This window comes from Chanodichthys erythropterus, chromosome 1 (genome assembly GCF_024489055.1).
Source record: "Chanodichthys erythropterus isolate Z2021 chromosome 1, ASM2448905v1, whole genome shotgun sequence".
Lineage (NCBI taxonomy): Eukaryota > Metazoa > Chordata > Actinopteri > Cypriniformes > Xenocyprididae > Chanodichthys > Chanodichthys erythropterus.
Window position 1 is genome coordinate 14,741,798 of NC_090221.1, and position 20,701 is coordinate 14,762,498.

The 20,701-nt window shown below is 35.0% G+C and overlaps 2 protein-coding genes across 2 annotated transcripts; both read right to left on the minus strand.

Annotated features, from left to right (window-relative positions):
- Positions 1-577: 577 nt before the first annotated feature.
- Positions 578-3,713, minus strand: tmem35 (transmembrane protein 35). Its single transcript, XM_067380953.1, has 2 exons — positions 3,594-3,713; positions 578-940 (listed from the first exon to the last, which is right to left on the minus strand). The coding sequence occupies exons 1-2, from the start codon at positions 3,711-3,713 to the stop codon at positions 578-580; spliced, it is 483 nt and encodes a 160-aa protein (XP_067237054.1).
- A 2,345-nt stretch (positions 3,714-6,058) lies between these two features.
- arl13a (ADP-ribosylation factor-like 13A) lies at positions 6,059-12,001 on the minus strand. The gene is made up of 10 exons (XM_067401033.1): positions 11,982-12,001; positions 10,774-10,887; positions 9,421-9,491; positions 9,100-9,349; positions 8,141-8,246; positions 7,748-7,953; positions 7,145-7,241; positions 6,791-7,058; positions 6,370-6,486; positions 6,059-6,123 (listed from the first exon to the last, which is right to left on the minus strand). Exons 1-10 carry the CDS (start codon positions 11,999-12,001, stop codon positions 6,059-6,061), a joined length of 1,314 nt encoding a protein of 437 aa, XP_067257134.1.
- Positions 12,002-20,701: the final 8,700 nt, after the last annotated feature.

Below are 20,701 nucleotides of genomic sequence, written 5' to 3' on the forward strand. Positions count from 1 at the left end.
TTTTGAAGATTTTGAAGCTACAGAAAAGGTCTACCATCTGACTTATTGGGCAAATTGTAACCTTCTAACAAATGATGTACAGCCTTTCTTAATAAAAAAAAAGTCTAAATGTAAACAGAACTGGTTTTGTACAGTACGTATGTACAGTAATTCAAAAAGTAAATAAAACATCACAAAAAAAAATGCTGACATTTGAAGTTAACTGTATCACAGTATAATCTTAAAAGTGGCATTTAGGATATTGTTCAATGCAGGGCAAAAAAAAAAAAAAAAAAAAAAGAATATTAATAAATACACTCAGCAGGGAACAACAGTTTATATCTTTTGCTGCAAAACCACAGCCAAAACAGTTGCCACAATGGTGATTGTCCGAGGTGAAGATTTAGATTAGATTCAAATAAGACGTTTTACAGGTGAGGCATGAGGTAAAGGTAACATAAGAACCGATTTTCAGGTTGCTGATATGTAACTGTGGGACATAAATCACCTTTTGGGACTACTGTCTTTTTTCCGAACATCTTCTCTGCTACCAGAGAAACACAGATCTGCTGCCCGGCGCTCTTGTGAAATTGCGGAGCTAAGAAACTTTGACTTTGTTCTTTTCCTGGGCATTGATCTGCTCTTCTCGTCTCTCCTCCCTCTCAGGTCGATCCTCACCCTGTCGGGCAATGAGCAGCCGACACGTCAGCAAAATACCAAATACCAAGGCATGAGCATAGCGTTTTAGAGGATCTCCAACCAGCTGGTGGAAGAAGAGGACCGCTAGCATGACCAGTAGCAGAATAAAGTTGGCCACGTCTTTTGGTCTCCCTGGCACAAGGGTCAGAACAATTCCACATCCCACCTCAAGAGTACCAATAATCTTGCGTAGAAGTACAGAAGAAATGCCCATTTTTTTCAATGCTGGAAGGGCCTTGGCATAACTCTTGTATGCTCTTTTCTGGAAAAGGAACATAAACGTGGAATTTAGAAGCAGTTAAAATGCAATACTGTCAAGAATGTAAAACAATATCTAAGATAAATACATACAATGAATCACATCCAACACACAAGTTTGTGTTTATATATGTGTGTGCACTGTAAATAATTATTATGTATATACATACATAACATACACGTATATATTTAAAAAATATTTGTATGAATAAGGGTCATTGACGAATAAGTTCTTTAAAAGTGTAAAAAACACTAATTAATTTTTATTAAGTGTCAACAATGAGATTATGTGGTTTTTATAATCAATTAACACTGCATTTGACATTTTTTATAAGATGGACAAAATCTGTCACCAAAAAAGTCATTCAGTTTAACCAAAATTTAGTTTTACCGAATGACACTTTTGGTTATACCGAATGGCAATATTTTCAAACAATGCTAACAGGCTAATATGTAACACAAGGACAATCAAGCATGTTATATTTAGTACAAGTTTTTAAAATATTACAACATTTTCCATGTTTGACCTGAAACATGGATGACCTGATGTTTCGGGACATGCATATAAGCAAGTGAAAACTATTTTTCAAATAGTTAAAAGAGAGAGTTAGGTACTTTGCTTCATGACTATGCAGTCCTTTGCAGGCGTCTAAATGATGTCACATCCTGTCACATGATATTGACCGCATGACTTGATCCAAAATGGTACCTTTATATTGGTTACTCCGAATGACATCAATGCGATTCATTTATCTGGATATTCTTTCTCATAACAAATCAACGATTTCTACACATAATTTTAATGCCATTTTGTACTGTTAATATATGATGTTATAAAATCATGCCAGAATAAAAAAATATATACATTTATTACATTTTAAGATATTTTAATCACTATATTGGCCTTTGGACGGTTAAACCGAATAACATTTTGAAACTTCAAAATCTTTAAAATACCTTTATATATACACTCTAAAAAATTTTTGGTTAAAAACAATCCAAGTTGGATTGAAAATGGACAAACCCAGCGATTGGGTTGTTTTAACCCAGCAGTTGGGTTAAATGTTTGCCCAACCTGCTGGGTAGTTTTATTTAAACCAACTATTATTTAAAAATTGCTATATGGCTAGCTTAAAATGAACCCAAAATAGTTGGTAAATTAAAAACCAGATGCAATTAGAGGCAACAATAGACAAAAGGTGAATGTTTATTAATAAGCTTAAATATTTTATTAATATAAATTTAATAGTTTAATAGTTTATTAATATAAATTTATTAATAAGCAATTTAATAAATGTTTATTGTTTAATAATTATTCATTGAACATTAATAAATGTTCATTTCCAACATACTTTGGGTTAATTTTAATTAAGCAATACAGTAATTTTTAAACAATAGTTGAGTTAAAAAAAACTACCCAGCAGGTTGGGCAAACATTTAACCCAACTGCTGGGTTAAAACAACCCAATTGCTGGGTTTGTCCATTTTCAACCCAACTTGGGTTGTTTTTAACCCAGCATTTTTTAGAGTGTAGCAAAATATAATTAAATACTTTTGGATTCAATAAAAAAAAATCTAGTTGTACTACCTTACATACTTTGGATGTCATATCTTTGTTTTTTATTAATATTATATTATTATTAAAGGCTTTGGACAAAAAAAAAAAAAATGACCTGTCAAATCATTGACCCATATATTATGTAAACAAACTTTTATTTTGGATGTGATTAATCAATGATTAATCATCACTATTTTGGCTTATAATCTGCAAAAACATGTCTTTATTTAAATCTAGTGTTTTGCACGTTTCTGTGATGGGTAGGTTTAGGGGTACGGATTGGGTTAGGTGACAGAAAATATCATTAACCTCATATAAAATCAATGGAAGTCAATGCAATGTCTTTAATATAGTGACACAAACGTGTGTGTGTGTGTGTGTGTGTGTGTGTGTGTGTGTGTGTGTGTGTGTGTGTGTGTGTGTTGAATGGATGCAAACGTTTGATTAGATTTCTTATTATTTTAAGGCTCAATATTAACCCAACTGTACTACACTGAACTGCTACGATGAACTAATTTATTTAATACAAAATTACATATATTTAAATGTGTCAATGACATCAGCACAGCAGCTGCTGCACCTGCAGATGGAAGATGGAATTTGCTGGAAAGCGCCGCCATTGCATTATCATTATACGCTTCAAAAGAATTGTTTTAGAACGATATCACAAAACAATCATCCCACGTTCATGAAAGCGTTTGCTCCATTTATCATACAGATGATGCGCATTGTGATGTCAGAATTGACCTATTTATGCGGTAATGAAACAATGTTGCGGCTGTGAACATAATTCACTGTTCAATGTTGTTCAATTGTTTTACACAATCCGACTCATTATTAGGCATCTAATTATGTATTTCGTATATTTTAAATTATAGATAGAATTAACTGCAGTTTGATTTCTATTCAACTCGATAGCCAATACGAAGAATGAGAATTATATTACACAAGCAGGCACCAACAGCACTAGCGTACATTTGATAGAAAACGCATAAACAGACAATTAAATTCTCACCCCCTCCTAAAACAAAGCCGTTTGCGTCCAGCTGAAGCTTCATTTGCTCATTATTATGGGTGCTGCTAAACAACGGTCACTTACCATTTCACTATATGCATCTTTGCTTAATCTTGGTGTGAGTTTAATTGTACCCATGAACACGAAAAAGAGACCCAGTGCAAAGGAAAGGGCGACAATGGTTACTGTTCTTGGCGAGGCCATCTTCAGTAAAGTCTCCCTTCGATTGGCATCCGTTGTCCCGCTCCAGCTTTCTTCACTGTCCTGCTGAAGATGCTGAAGGGGGGAAGGGCTTGAATACAGTCAAATATGGCTGCATGTCATTCCGCTGCAGTAATACGCACCATTAGATGGCGCTGTTGTTGATCAATGTCACTGATATAAAGCCAAAAGCAACTGCAGTGCGAGCATGAGTGCGAGCCGTGCTTCTCAACATCAGCAAACCTTCCGATGAGAAACCAATTATGTTCGGTTTGTAGATCCAAATATCCTCAGCAAAAAATTTCAATTAGTTTAGATAGCTTTTTTATGAATGGTGCCTGATTAGAAATAGAAAATCACGTCACTGTGTATTTATACTTTCTTAATAATGGTTTTATGCCTTTTAAAATGCATATGACATTATTTTACCTAAGCGAAAAATATTTCAAGTTGATTTTTGTTGTTTGTTTGTTTTTGTGGGTTTTTTTTTTTTTCAGATAACAAGAACAGCTAGCCTAGCCTACTTGTTTAACATCGTGCTAACTGGTGAAAAAAAAAAAAAAAAAAGCTTTTAAAGGGATAGTAACTTCACCCAAAAATGAAAATTCTGTCATCATAGAGTACCTCAGGGATGACGCATTTTTTGTAGGCAAAACCCGGAAGCGAGTTAGCATTTTAAGGCTTCCGGTTCCATCGCTCCGAAGTCCATGGTTTTTTTTTTAATGGGTTTTTCATAAATCGCCTTGAAATAAGGTCTGTGGTTAACAAAGCCTCTAAATATTTTCACGTTTTGATCTATGACATAAAACACACCAGTTATAACCCGCGTGTGATTTTTTTAAACCTTTACTGTGTCTTAAAAACGGCGGTTGCTAACAAAGTCCTAAAAGGGACTACTTCCTTTGGCGGGGACTTTAGACGTCATCATGAGAAACGGGACATTTGGACAGCATTTCTCATGAAAAAGTGGATAAGTATTCATACACAGCACAGATCATAATCAGCGAGCATGTTTTTAAATAGAGTTGTTTTTTAGATACAGTTTGAGGACGCTTGGTGGTGACGACGTTGATCCGCGACCATGGTGTGCTGTAGTCCGTTTATAGCCTACTGTTAGCCTTTTATATCTGACGACTTTATTTAGGCTTCAAAATGTATAAATGTTGTGTTCACTTGTAAAGATTATCTTTATAGACAAAACGTGTAAGTGTCATAACACTTTGTTAAACACAGAGCTTATTTTCTGCGATTTTCCAAAAGTCTATGGGAAAAATGAATAGGCTTTCAGTCGAGGGAACCCGTGCGCCGCTAACTTCCGGGTTGGCCTACAAAAACACGTCATCCCTGAGTTACTCTATTTACTCACCCTCAAGTTGTTTCAAACCTGTATGAATATCTTTCTTTTGCTCAACACAAAAGAAGATATTTTGAAGAATGTCAGTAACCAAACAGTTGATGGGTCCTGTTGGAAGTCATAAATAAATTCATACTGGTTTGGAACAGCTTGACTTTAGGGTAGACTTTTTGGCAATTTTGATCAGGAACACCATGAGTATAAAAAGGTAGAAAAAAAGTCAGTTGTTATACCCTATGTGAGCAAAGACAGTAAGTTTTAGACCAATGTGATGATGACACTGACTTCACCCCATCAAAATGTCCAGAACACAATGTGTTCAAAACTGGCTAGAATAAGATATCAAAATAACACAATGTTTTCTTCAGGATTTTATTTTTCATTTTTATTTGGTGGAAAAACTTCAGGGACGATTATTCTGAGAAATAAGTATCCCATCATGCATTTTTTTTTTTTGTCCTTATAAAACCATCGCACATCTATAAAAAGTACAAATTGGATAAAATGAAATGGATTCATATTTTTTAAAAAGGTACATGTACAAATAAATAAAATTTCACAAAAAAGGGTAGGCAACTTCTTATTCAAAAAACACATCTCACGTTCGTAAATAAATAAGTTATAGATAAGTCATTGCAATGTACACCATGGTAAACCGTCAGATACTGTCTTAGATTAGGTCACAATGAAAAATCTTAATAATACGAAAGTATTTTAGGACACTATCATCTTCATAGGAAGACTAGTCTTTCTTCAAAACAGAACTTCCTGAATAGTTAATTCTCAGTGATTTCTCAATAATCTTTTAATACAATACAAATTATACATATTCTTATGAAAATTTACCTCAAAAAGTCTTTACAAAAGTTTGCAGTTTGCAGATGGGCTCAGCTCATCATCCAGTGGGTAAACAACATCAATACGTGGTTCAGCATGTTCATTAGCCATCCATTTCTTCAATCTGTGCGATAACATCCATGATCCTTTTTCTTCACTATCTCGAAACAATGTCCTGTTCCTGTCGGGCTTTGAGAGCCAAAATTGCTTTTCGGTAAAGGTCTATTAGGAAACAGGCAAATTAAATGCTTTCAATTAGTCTCCTACATTTCTACAGATCAGGGCTGTCTGTGTTGAGCAAATTCTTTTCTTTGTTTTATTGTTTTAAAATCAGTGTAGAACAATTATTTACAACAAGTATAAAAGTTAACATATGCATGTTTTAAAATTCCTCCCACAAAGCCAAAATTCATCCCAAGAACAGCCCTGATCAAAATGAATAGTGGTTTAGAGGTCACTGATGCTCACCAAAAGTATTTGAAAGATCAACAGACTGTCCATAAGCAGTGGGAACTTCCTCTGTGTTTATCTTGTTCTTTCGTTTTACTGTAACAGTCTTCTTTTTTCTCTTTCTTTCCTCTTTTCCTGTGAATAAGTAGGTAAAAAGCATGAGAGGGAATATGATGCTATATTTCACAAGGACATTCACTCTTAAAAATAATGGTTTTGGTTGGGGGAACCATTTAGAACAGTTCTTAAAAGAACCAGTTTCTTAGTGTGAAGAACATTTTAATAATCTAAAGAACCCATTTCCACTATAAAGAAACTTTTGTCAAATGGACAGGTTTCATGGGTGTCAAAGATTCTTCATGGAACCATCAATGCCGATAAACAACCTTTATTTTTAAGAGTGTATAAGCTTCCATATTGAGTTGCTGACACCAAGTACCTCTAGAGGGTTTGCAGACCTCACTGTTGGGGGATTCTGGTATACCCAAGTTCTCTTCTTTTACTTTGGCTTTGCGTTTCAGCTTTCCACGTTTTGGTGGCAGCAATGCACTGCTTGCTTTTTCTTTCTGGCTGCTGTGTTCCTGTTCTGCTTCATTTCCTTCTGTCTCCTCCACCTCTTCTTCATTTACTCCTCTGCTTGGACTCTCCTTCTTAATTTTAACCTTCACTTTCTTCTTTTTGCCTAATTTCTTTTTTAAAGAGTTCTCCTAAAATGTCAAAGGGTAAATCAATAAGTGAAGTGAGTAATATAACAGTATAGATTTGTTAAAATTTCCATGATAAAGATTTTTACCTTATTTAGAATGTTTTTGATTGGTTGCAGAGTCCCATTGTTCCTTACAGTTTCACTGTGATGTTCTTGACGGATATCTGTTTTGCTTGCCCGTGTTCTGCAAGACAAGTTTAGTTATGTGCATCTTATTACACGTATATCTTATCTAATTATTTGTACACAAATTAGCATATATACACTACCGTTAAAAAGTTTTGGGTCAGTACGATTTTTAAATCAATTAATACTTCAGAAAGGAACAAAAGTTTCACAAAAATATTAAGCAGCATGACTGTTTTAATCATTGATAATAATAAGAAATGTTTCTTGAGCATCAAATCAATATATTAGACTGATTTCTGAAGGATCATGAAGTAATGCTTAAAATTCAGCTTTTCCATCACAGGAATAAATTACATTTGAAAATATATCAAAATAGAAATCAATTCTTTTAAACTGTTATAATATTTCACAATATTACAGTTTTTACTGTATTTTTGATCAAATAAATGCAGCCTTGGTGAGCATAAGAGACTTCTTTCAAAAACATTTAAAAATCGTATTGACCCCAAATTTTGACAGGTGGTGTGTGTATTTTATCTTATATAATAAAGCAGCCCTCACCTCTCCTCTTTAGGTTTGTTCCGGCTCTTCTCTATTTTTCCTCTCCTTTCCTTTTCTTCTGGCCCTAAAGGTCGCTTCCCATCTCTCATCACACGGGCACAGAGGTCTGGGTAGTCCAGGCACACGGCTCGCAGAAGCCATCTGAGACCTCGCAGGGTCTTCCTGTCTGACCAGCGACGCAGGTCCATTGAGGCAGAACATGGCTCCTGATTGAGATCAACAAAATATATGGTAATAAAACTACTGATAACTAGTCAAGGTGTTGCTATAAACTTTAACATTTACAATCCAACAATACATATTATCAGTTTCCTTACTACATAATTACTTCCTAAAGGTTTCATATGTTTTGCATATGTCAGATTTTTATTTTTATTGGTCTACAGTACTCACAATATGGCAAAGGGACCGGCTCTGGTTGACAAGCTTCTCTAGGGAGAGAATTTCAATGAGTTCATTTCCCAGCAGAGCATTCATTTTGTCCTGTTTATTGGCCAGCCTGTTATGAGATATAGAGAAATGAGTCACTGATTAGACACTGAAGATGGGTTAGGGCAGCAGTTTGTACCTTGTTAAAACAGAATTTTATATTGATTTTAAAACCGAATTGTTTGTAGTGGTGCCTTTTGTCAGAAAAAAAGAACATAATGACATTTCTGTCATTTATTACTCACTCTCATGTCGTCCCAAACCAGTAATACCTTCATTCATCTTTGGAACACAAATTAAGATATTTTTTTATGAAATCCAAGGGTTTCAGAAACACACATTAGCAGCAACGTCATTGCACCTTTTAAGGTCCAGAAAATAGTCCAGGTGACTACAGTGGTTCAACCTTAATGTTATGAAGCAACAAGAATACTTTCTGGTTGAACCACCTACTTTAAGGTTGTACCACTGTAGTCACATGGACTATTTTAACAATATCTTTACTAACTTTCTGCACCTCAAAAGGTGCAATGATGTTGCTGCCTATGTGTAGTTCAGAAACCCTTGGATTTCATCAAAAATATCTTAATTTGTGTTTCTAGGATGAACGAAGGTATTACTGGTTTGGAACGACATGAAGGTGAGTAATTAATGACAGAAGTTAAATTGTTGGGTAAACTAACCCTTTAAGAAGACAGTCTAATAAAAATCTGACTGGTTGTTGACATGTTGGAAAGTTACTTCTAGTTAGTAGAATGTGTAAAGTGGAATATCTGCAATAATCCACAGAGTGTCTGTAAAAAGAGACCAACCTTTGGTCTGTATACCAAAGCATTCAAGAATTACAACTATTTTTAAGTCCAGATCCATGCTCAAAAGGGGGTGACAGTGAACAGTTTAATCATTAAACAGGGGTATCTTACACAAGAAGAGGTTTTCCTGCTACTCTTGGATGCTTCAGCAAGTCCACTAGAGCTTCTTTGACCTCTTTCATTCGTTGTCTGTCACTGGAATCCACCACAAAGATGATGCCGTGAGCTTCACCGTAATGCTCTCTCCAGGACCCCCGAACCTCTGGAGCCCCACCCATATCCAGCATGTTAACCAAGTAGTTCTCCAGCCTTAATTCAGTGCGGACACATCCATGGGTGGGACCTGCATCTCCAGGGGGCACTAAACAAATGACAGTGAAATTAGTATCTGCAAATCTCTCACTAATATAATGTTTCATCAATTAAAATTACCTCTCAACATCCCTCTGACACAAGATGTTTTTCCAGCCTTGTCCAAACCAACCACTAACACTGTGATCTTCCTATAAAACATTTAAAACAAGCTTAGTTCAGCTCTGTATATGTTCTTGACCCTTTATACCAAAAAAAGTTTCTATAGGACAAGTATCTTAAATGAATACATACTACTTTCAATTTTTTTCTAGTGTTATAGTATGTTTATGAGCTGTAGGTGCCCTAGAACCAGTTTTAATATAGATGTAATATAAGTCTAAGGTGTCCCCTGAACATGTCTGTGAAGTTTCAGCTCAAAATGCCCCATAGATTTTTTTTTATTATTATTAATTTTTTTAACTGCCTATTTTGAGCCATAATTATATATGCACCAATTCAGTGCGCGGCCCCTTTAAATCTCGCGCTCCCCCACCCCCGAGCTCTCGACTGCCTTAACCAGCATAAACATAGTTCACACAGCTAATATAACCCTCAAAATGGATCTTTACAAAGTGTTCGTCATTCATGCATGCATGACGAACACTTTGTAAAGATCCATTTTGAGGTATAGTATAGTATTTATTTGGATGTTTACATTTGATTCTGAATGAGTTTGAGGCTGTGCTCTGTGGCTAACGGGCTAAAGCTAATTACACACTGTTGGAGAGATTTATAAAGAATGAAGTTGTGTTTATGAATTATACAGACTGCAAGTGTTTAATAATGAAAATAGCGACGGCTCTTGTCTCCGTAAATACAGTAAGAAACGATGGTAACTTTAACCACATTTAACAGTACATTAGCATCATGGTAACTAAACATTTAAAAAGACAATTTAAAAATATCATGTTATCATGGATCATGTCAGTTATTATTGCTCCATCTGCCATTTTTCGCTATTCTTGCTAGCTTACCTAGTCTGATGATTCAGCTGTGCACAGATCCAGACGTTTTGCCCTTGTCTAATGTTTGAACATGAGCTGGCATATGCAAATATTGGGGGCGTATATATTAATGATCCCGACTGTTACATAACAGTCGGTGTGATGTTGAGATTCGCCTTTTTTTCGGAGGTCTTTTAAACAAATGAGATTTATATAAGAAGTAGGAAACAATAGTGTTTGAGACTCACTGTATGTCTTTTCCATGTACTGAACTCTTATTCATCTATGCCGAGGTAAATTCAATTTTTCATTCAATGGCACCTTTAATTATTCAAAACCATAAAATGATCCCATGATGGAAGCCCTTAAAAGAATTTAGGAGCCTGACAGAACCCTTTAAGGTTCTATATAGAACCTTTTCTGTCCCCTTCTGATCAACAAAGAACAAAACATAGAATTGTGTGGGATTTTCTTGGCTGACTGGTACCTCAGGGGTTGCTGGAGTTTGGAGACCCAGCTGCAGCAATTGCTCATGAGGTTGAACATGTTGACCTGAGGAGGAGAGCACCAGGGAGAGCACCATCGTCTCCTTAACTCGTACCTGAGAGCAGATAACGGGACACTCAATCACTGCATGGCCTGTAAATACATGTAAAACCCCACCTGTTGTGTCTCGCACAAGCATTAACCTCAAGAATTAAGGATTCATTAGTGACTTCGAATTTCTGCCACCCACACTGTACCTGCAATGTTTAAAGTGGCTTAAAAATAATATATCAGACAGTATGATAAAATGCAGGATCGGTTATGAGAAGGAGCTGGTCTCACTTTGGTTTTTGCAATTATAAAATTGCATTTTATAATTTTTAATATTGCTTTTACTTTATTATTTAATAAAAAAATACTTACATTTTTAAATACTTATTTAAAAATGTATTATTTACTTCAGCATTACTTCTGTACTACATTTTCACAGCTTTAAGAGATCACAACACTGTAAAAGAGCTGATTAGGCATTGTTTTTGAGCCAACTAGCAGAATAAGCTCTTGAATGCAAAGATAACCTAGTTATTTTCACAGAGCAGCTCCCTGTCCAGAGTATAAACACACAGTAGTCTAATTAAATTTACAGCTGACTGAGATGTAGGGAGGTTTGTTATCTTAGTGCTTGGTCCATCACTGGACATCTGTTCAGCCCTGTAAGCCTTTAAAGAATAGTCTGAGTCAATTACGCTGTTCTCATTCTGAACACATGACCCCTTTAACCAAGCAAATGCACTGCAACAGCCCACCTATCAGTTACTCTTTATGTCTGGAACCATAAAATAAGTTTATACAATTTTTTCCTACGTAAATGTTTGACTGACAGTTTATAATTATTTGTTGCTACAACTGTCAGTTCTAAACTGCATATTTGACTACAGAGACAGGACATCAACATGTTAGTGTGGATTATAAATGCAGTATAAACTTAATCTAGAACCAAACAAAAAAAATCATTTTAGAGTGTTTCTAAATTTGTTAAGAAATAAACATCATATTCAGTCTACTTCCTCTGCACGACCACATATGATCATTAACAACATCGATGAGTATACAGACATATGCAGACGCACAATGCAGAACATCTTATGGTTTATATGTAGTTATTAAACAAAAAATGTATAAAATATATCTACACATCACATTACTCACAGTAGTATGTCAGACTCCATGCGTTTTTGTTTGTCTCTCCAGAACCATTTTGCACAAGGCTGCTAAAAACTAATCAGGCTCTACTTATTCTTCTAATCCTGTCACCTCATGTGGGAGGAGCTTGGAAGGAACGGCATCACATCCTTACAACCAATCATAATATGGTTCACAAGTAGAAAATACTGGCAAGCTGCAATGGCTTGTTTAGGTCTCTTTAACTGGGCCAAATATAGATGCCTACATGATAATTACAAGTCAACTGTACGTAAACATTCTTATTAATACTTATAAGTTACTTTTAGTTAATTACTACTCAGTCTAACATCATTGAAGGTACCATCATAGCATGACGTCATACTGTCGTTGACACACCTCTGAAGCATCCAAGTGAAGCAGTCTCACCTACTTCTAAAATCTGTGCATATCATTATTATTTTTAAAGGGTTAGTTCACACAAAAATGAACTTCTGTCAGTAATTACTCACCCACATGTCGTTCCAAACCTGTAAGACCTTCATTCATCTTCGGAACACAAATTAAGATGTTTTTGATGAAATCCGAGAACTGTCTGACTCAATTTAACCACCACTTTCAAGGTCCAGAAAGGTACTAAGGTTATTGCATAAAGTGTGAACAAGAAAAGAGTATGATTCTTTGTTCATCATGATGATCTTCACAAATGAACACAGCTTTTATGAATTTTAAAGCTTAAATACAATGGCCAGAAGTTAAAAATTAATACAGCTGCATGAAATCAAAGTCACCACCATTAACTTTCGACAACTCTTTTAGTCTTTATTTAAAAAAAAAAAAATCCCTGAAAGTTTGAGTTAGATCATTTGCAAGAATGCAAATATAAACACAATGTGGATGTAAAAGCAGACTATAGTGAGTCGATGAGTTTACCTGTTTGACTGATGATGCTGTCCCCAACAACCTCTGTTGTCTGATTACCTTGTTAGCAATTGCATTTTTCAAGACAAGTAAAAGCTTTACAAAAAATCACAAGTGGGGTATTACTTCTGTATTTTATGTTGTACACGAAAAATAGAATGCAAAAATATCTTGAGTTTGTGTTAACCATAGACCTTATTTCAGGAATTTAACCAAAAACCCATTCAAAGAATTTATTGACTTCAGAACGATGGAACAGGATGCTTGTTTCCTGGTTTTGGCCTACACGTGTCATCCCTGCAGCACCCTTTTTACAAACTATACAACAATCCAATCAATTCTCGATGGACAAAATCAAGTAGCGTCCTATTTATTTATTTTTTTACGAGAAGCTGTTTCACTCTAAAAAAAAAAAAAAAAAGTACTAGTTAGCCAATATGAAATTTCAAATACACAGAGGCCACAAAAAGTATTTAAAGGTGCCCTAGAATTAAAAATTGAATTTACCTTGGCATAGTTGAATAACAAGAGTTCAGTACATGGAAAAGACACTCAGTGAGTCTCAAACTCCATTGTTTCCTCCTTCTTATATAAATTTCATTTGTTTAAAAGACTTCCGAAGAACAGCCGAATCTCAACATAACACCGACTGTTACGTAACAGTCGGGGTGTACGCCCCCAATATTTGCATATGCAAGCCCATGTTCCCGACATTATGAAAGGCATTAGACAAGGGTTAGCTAGTAACGTCTGGATCTGCACAGCTGAATCATCAGACTAGATAAGCCAGCAAGAACAATAGCGAAAAATGGCAGATGGAGCAATAATAACTGACATGATCCATGATAACATGATATTTTTAGTGATATTTGTATATGGTCTTTCTAAATGTTTCATTAGCATGTTGCTAATGTAGGCTACCAAGGCCGGACTTACCATTGGGCTTGACTGGGCTCAAGCCCATGGGCCCCGCCCAATAGGGGGCCCCGCCCATTTACGTTAGATTTTTTCAATAATATGTCAGTCTTTTAATTTTTCATTTAAAGTTTGTTGATTGGACTAGCATTGTTACCTGGTCCTGCCCCTGCAATGAAAATTTTAATTTAATAGACCCTTTTCACAATGACGTCAGTTAACTTCCGCCTATCCGCAAAGCAGTGTATCAGTTGTTACCTTCGCGCCGGCGACTTCTCGGGAAAATGCTTTAATAACTTTAAATGCGAACGGTTTATGTCAAGGATTTACACAGTCGGCTTCTTCTGGTAATGATATTTATTATTTACTTTCTGAAACTGCCTTGGTTAGGGTTTCCACGAGCAGAAACTTTTGCAATGTTGTCATTGAATTGAGTTTTATCACAACGATTGTGTGTCCACACAAATCTGTTAGCCTATTTGGAATAAAAGGAATATTGTCTTTAAAAAAATCTTTATTTTTAGAAATTGGTAGGCTATATGATAATGTTCTTGTGAGATTTATTTACAAATAATGGAAATCTGGAAGTGTACGTCCATAATAGTCCGAAGAATTAATAGTGTGAAGATTTGAGATAATTTTACATCATACCAGTTTAAACTGAACTGCTGCAATATATTAAGATTGTATAATTTGTAAGAAGTGTATTGAAAATACAAAACGGAAGTAGCCTATGTGTTCATTTAATGTTATTCCCTGGAGAAATAATTTGATTTTGTTCATTTGCTGCTATAACAATGAGTACTGTTGTAAATCCTCTGTATATTTTTGTATGCGACGATCTTGTTCTGCAATAAAGAGACGAATGACAATGTTTTTTTACTATGGTAAAAATGCCATGTACATGAGTCAGTTTTTACAACATTAACAGTTCTCATGTAGAAATAGTATTATATTAAACACAATTTGTATTATTATGTATGCCATATTTATCGAAATAAAAGTATAAAAATAGACTTTGATATTTAAAAAGAATAAGCTTATGTTGATCTTCATTGTACAAAGGCCTGTAGGCGCTGAAATAAGTAGTGCATTAAGGTTTGAATGAATAGTTTTTTACTGCACGTAAATGTTGGAAACATGCGTTTATTTCACAAATATATATAAACAGCTTCATCTGCAATAAAGACAGCAAAGTGCATGTATGGCTTCAGTACGTATTCAACTCCTCCGACTTTAAGCAGCAAATCGCACCGATCGGTAAGTTTTTTTTTGAGATCTGCGGCTGCTAAATACCTCACCTTGAATTTACATGAAATTGGCCGACTACAGCCATCCTTTAACCACATTTGTGGCATATGTACAAATGTTGAGTGCACTTCATTCGAGTCGCGCTAGTATTCCACTATGCTGACAGAAGGCACTTCCTATATTAAAATTGCTATCTTATATTAGCCTACCACTAAATTTGAACAAAGTTAGGCATGTTCTATGAAGTTCTATTTATGTATTTTTGCTAGAGTACTAAATTACATCTAATGATCTTTAAAATGCCATGGTAATGAGAAAATGCTTATTTAATTTTGTTATATATTATTCTCTAAGATTGTAATTTATGTGATGTAGTAGACATACTGTAGGTCAAAGTCAGCCTAACACTGCCTATATGTATACTGGAGATGTATATAATCTATACAATATGTCAGACTTACCAAGAACAGATTTATACACTCATAGATTTAGCTATTTATATGTAATACAAATGATTTGTAATGATTGCAACCTTACAAGGTATTTGTTTGTTTTTCAGTATGTTTTCCAGGTAAATAAGTGTTTTATTCTCATTCTGACCAAGATATTTGTGCATTGCAATAAACACCATGATCACTTTGAACTTTTTTAATCATTATTTATTTATTAGAAAACCTTTTTTAATAATTGATCATATAAATAAATTATAACGGTCTTTTTTTTAAACATGTAACTCTGTATACTGTACTAGTCACCTTTTGAAAGTAGCTTTGCACTTCAAATAACGATTGGATCGATTATATTGTTACGCCACCAGATGGCGACAAATTACTTTTTAAAAAACATTTGTCATTGAATCGTTCATTCAGGAGATTCGTTCAAAATGCTGATTCATCTATGAAACAAGTGTATTTGATTGAGGAATTTAATCATTCATTCAAACCAAAGTTTTTTTTAAATAAATGATTCAGATTAACAATTAACATTTTTATAGACTTAACAAAATAACATAATTTATGATTATTGCTGAAGTTGTTTGTTCAGAATCGTGATCTCTATTTTTATTCTCAGTTTATCCAGAATTGTGTAGCTCTAATACATAGCTTGTGTATGTATCATTTTGTTCTATTTAAAGTAATGTATAGAAGGTAGGGCCCGAAAGTGACTCAAGCCCAGGGGCCCCCACCACCCTAAGTCCTGCCCTGTAGGCTACTGTTGGTTAAAGTTACCATCGTTTCTTACTGTATTCACGGAGGCAAGAGAGCCGTCACTATTTTCATTTTTAAACACTTGCAGTCTGTATAATGAATAAACACAACTTCATTCTTTATAAATCTCTCCAACAGTGTGTAATGTTAGCTTTAGCCACGTAGTACTATCAAACTCGTTCAGAATCAAATATAAACACCCAAATAAATACTATACTCACATGACACGAAGCATGCATGCATACATGACGAACATCTTGTAAAGATCCATTTGAGGGTTATATTAGCTGTGTGAATATTGTAAATGCACTGTATTATAGAGTCGCGAGCTCGATGGGCAGGGAGCATGAGATTTAAAGGGCCAGCAGCCCTGAATCGGTGCATAGTTAATGATGCCCCAAAATAGGCAGTTAAAAAAATTAATTTAAAAAAATCTATGGGGTATTTTGAGCTGAAACTTCACAGACACATTCAAGGGACACCTTAGACTTATATTACATCTTGTAAAAAAACGTTCGATGTCACCTTTAAATGTCTTTGCATTAGATAATATGAAACCAAGTAGCATTTGCAACCAATGAAATCAACTAACTTCACATTTCTTTCTTTTTTAGATATAAACAACCAGTTCTATTTTTAGCCAATGAATAAATTTATTTCCTTTTAAGTAACCACAAATGTAGTCATCATCAAATTAACTATTAGCATCTGAACACTTTGTCTCAATTATAAACAATATTGTTTTGAAAACTTTCTTATCTTTGATATTTTGTTAACGCAATGACATTCATACTTTTTTAAGCGAGGCAAATACTTTTTTGGAGCCATTGTATACAGTTAATAAAGTCTATCAGCCTCACTGCATACAAAAGTCAATTTCAGGTCAAAGTTTCAGCAACCACACCAAACTGCCTTTCCTGCCCTGAATTCATATCAGGTAGACTGTAATTATGATAATAATAAAAAAAAAAACTGTCACAAGATTTCAAGTCAAAGGTTGTTTTAAGCACAATGAACAAATAGCATTGAATCTCAACCCTAATTTGAATTTGTACGTGTTCGAAAAGATTATCTGCTCTGCTGTTTTATCAGCTGCTTTTAATTTTATAAGAATTCTAGAAATATAGTTGGGGAGTCTGATAGAGTCACTGGTAGGGTCTGATAAACTACAGCATTGAGTTTCCTCAAGTCAAGTATATGATGTACTTTTGACCAGGTCTTTAAACTTAAATTTTAAGACATTACTGAATTGAATTTATTTCATAATTGATTAATTTTACACAGGTTTCCATATATTACCCCAGGTAAACTGCATAGGATCAAACATTGTTTCATTGTATGTGACAGTGTAAAGAGTTACAGGTGTTCTGAAAGGAGGTTTTGGGTGTGATTTCTGAAATGACTGGAGAAAATATCCCTTTGGACCCTAAGCTATGTTTATTGCATATATATCCTGAAACCAGCTCTGTTAATGCAAATATACGAAAGCTTATAGATTTTAGCTTATTACAGGCCAAACGTGTAATTGCATTAGGGTGGAAAAACATTCAAAGACCTGTTCTTTCACAGTGGACAAAAGAGATGACTAATAATCTTGCTTTTGAAAAATTAACATATGTAACTAGAGGTAAAGCAGATGTTTTTAAAAAGATATGGTCCCCTTTTGTACAATTTGTTAATAGGTAGATAAAGTGGAATATGATGACTGTCGTTTTGAAGTCAGTTGTTTTTATTTTGTATTTTTGTTATTTATTTATTGATTTTTATTTTATTTTTTACAACTTTTAGCCACATATGTTAAATTTGTTTATGTATGTGTACATACATGCATGTATATATATATATGTATGTGTATGTCAATGTGCAGTTGGTGTTTTTTTGGGGGTTATAGAATTATAACTGTATAATTCTATATTCTGAATTGTTCATGGGGGTTCGACAAAAAATCAATAAATGTGAAAAAAGTGAAAGAGTGAAAAAAAGACAATGTCAAAAAAAAAAAACCTTTACACAGGTTTTAAACTGAACCAAATCAACACTGAACTGACTTCAGCTAAACAATTACACAAGAGTCTTAGAGCTGCTTTACAGCAGAATTGAACTCTGCTTGCATCATTCATCATTATTTTCCTGTTTATTACAGTAAAGCTGCTTTGAAACAATCTGTATTATATAAAGCACTATATAAATAAAGGTGACTTGACTACAAAATACTTTAGACATGCATCCACATGGTTATTTGAAAGATCAAGTTTCTTCCATTTAAAACGGATGTGAGGCCATTGCCAAAACAAAACAAAAGCAACATCCTCTTTTCTCCTATGTAGTCTGATCTGATTAAGTAATTACTGGCAAGCGCTTACTTCATCTGCAGACTGAACTCATGCAGAGCCATGAGTGCAGGCACAGCCCACGTCAGCTGGTCATGACACAAATGGAAACAGCTCAGTGACCATGCCACAAGCTGTGACAACTGCACATACCATATTATCTAAGGTACAGTTCCACAAGCTCATGTATTTCACTAATCTCTGGCATTATCTTATGATTCACTGGGCATTTGTGAGCATGACGGGTGTGGATCTGAGAGTAGGCCATATGCATTTGTTTACTGATCATAGCTAGTTCAGCTTAGGACAATGAATCTGTGGGGGTGGGACTGCAGAGAACAACACTACTATGTGTCGCTACTTGTGTAGTAAAGACAACCAACTGACACAGGATAAACATTCTAAGATGCAGGTGTTTTTAAATGTTTTTACTGTGTGGCTGACTTGGTCAAAGGCCCCTTTTTGCATTGTGAGTATTTACAAGGATGGTTTATGGCTCGGTGAGGCCCCTTATGCTTTGGAGGCACCCCTCTTGATTTGTAATGTCTCGGAGTGTACAAGAATTTTGCAACTGCGAGAATGAACACACCACATGTGTAATACATGATTTGTAGGCTTAAAATTAAAGTAAAGTGTTCTTTTAGTGCTGAGGAGAGACTAGGAACAGATAATAATTTGAATTTCTTCATTTATTCCATATTGTGCCAGTATTCACTGCCACAAATTCAAGCAGTGTGCATCTGAATATCAGTTTAAAGGGGTGGTTGATTATGATTTAACTTTTTTTAACTTTAGTTAGTGTGTAATGTTGCTGTTAGAGCATAAAAAAACATCTGCAAAGTTACAACACTCAAAGTTCATTGCAAAGGGAGATATTTTCTTTTAAGGAATTCTCTGTTTAAGGACTACAACGAGCTTCTTCCAGGGTTAGTGACAGCACTAACCCTAAAATTTATGTAAACCCTGCCCCCGAGAACACATTGAATTCCTGTTGAATCAACTCCATAGCAACTACATACATTTATCCACTAACCATTCAGAAACATCCAGATGCATTCTATAAGTTGTAACTTCTTCCTGAGTCTCTCCATCAGTGTCTGACTCTGGTTTGAACAATGTAAAGCTGAACACCATTACTGACAATTGTCATTTTGGCTGCGTGAGATTCTCCAGCTTTGTTGTTGTTGAGCAACCGAAGCGCAAGCTGTTAAAGCTCCGCCCTCTTCTGGAAAGCAGACTGGGAGCAGCAGCTCATGTGCATTTAAAGGGACACACACAAAAACAGTGTGTATAATAAAATAAATTACACTTTAGCACTTACTGGTGAGAACAAGCTAACTATATTTGTATCGCTGCTTTCTTTTTTTGTTATAAGTTTGTCCATACATCTTTGAGCAGTATCAAAGTCCCCAGTGTTGCCAAGTTGGGCTACTTTAAAGGGATACTTCACACAAAAAGGAAATTTCAGTCATTAATTAGTCACCCTCATGTCATTCTACACCCGTAAGACCTTCGTACATCTTTGGAACACAAATTAAGATATTTCTGATGAAATCCGAGAGTTTTTTTTTTTTATCCTCCATTGAAAATAACTAAATTACCACATCAAGGTCCAAAAAAGTAGTAAAAACTTTGTTAAAATAGTCAACAATGGTTCAGCCTTAATGTTATGAAGCGACGAGAACACTTTTTGTGCTCGAAAAAACAAAAAATAACGACTTTATTCAACAAATTCGTCTCTCCCCTGTCATTATGGTACGCTATTTACGTTGCAGAGCTTCCGTGTTTAGGCTACGTCCGAACGCCGGCTAGTTTTGGGGCGGGTTTTGTTGTGAAAACCTGGCAACCCTGCTGTCCCCTGCTCTAGCATTTCATGTGAATAAATAGACAGCCAAAAAAAGAAATACTTGTTATATTAAGGCCTCAAATATACCTGGCATCAGAATAGAAATTAAATTCACGAATTTCTTCATTTGCTGCCATCAGTTTGCCCTCTCTTTAAGGTGATGTGAAAAAAAAGAAGACTTGCAAAATATCACACATTAGAATAGACGCATGCTATGAACTGCACAAATTATTTGGTTAACCGCATCCGGTGTGCATTAGGACCTGAGGGAATCCA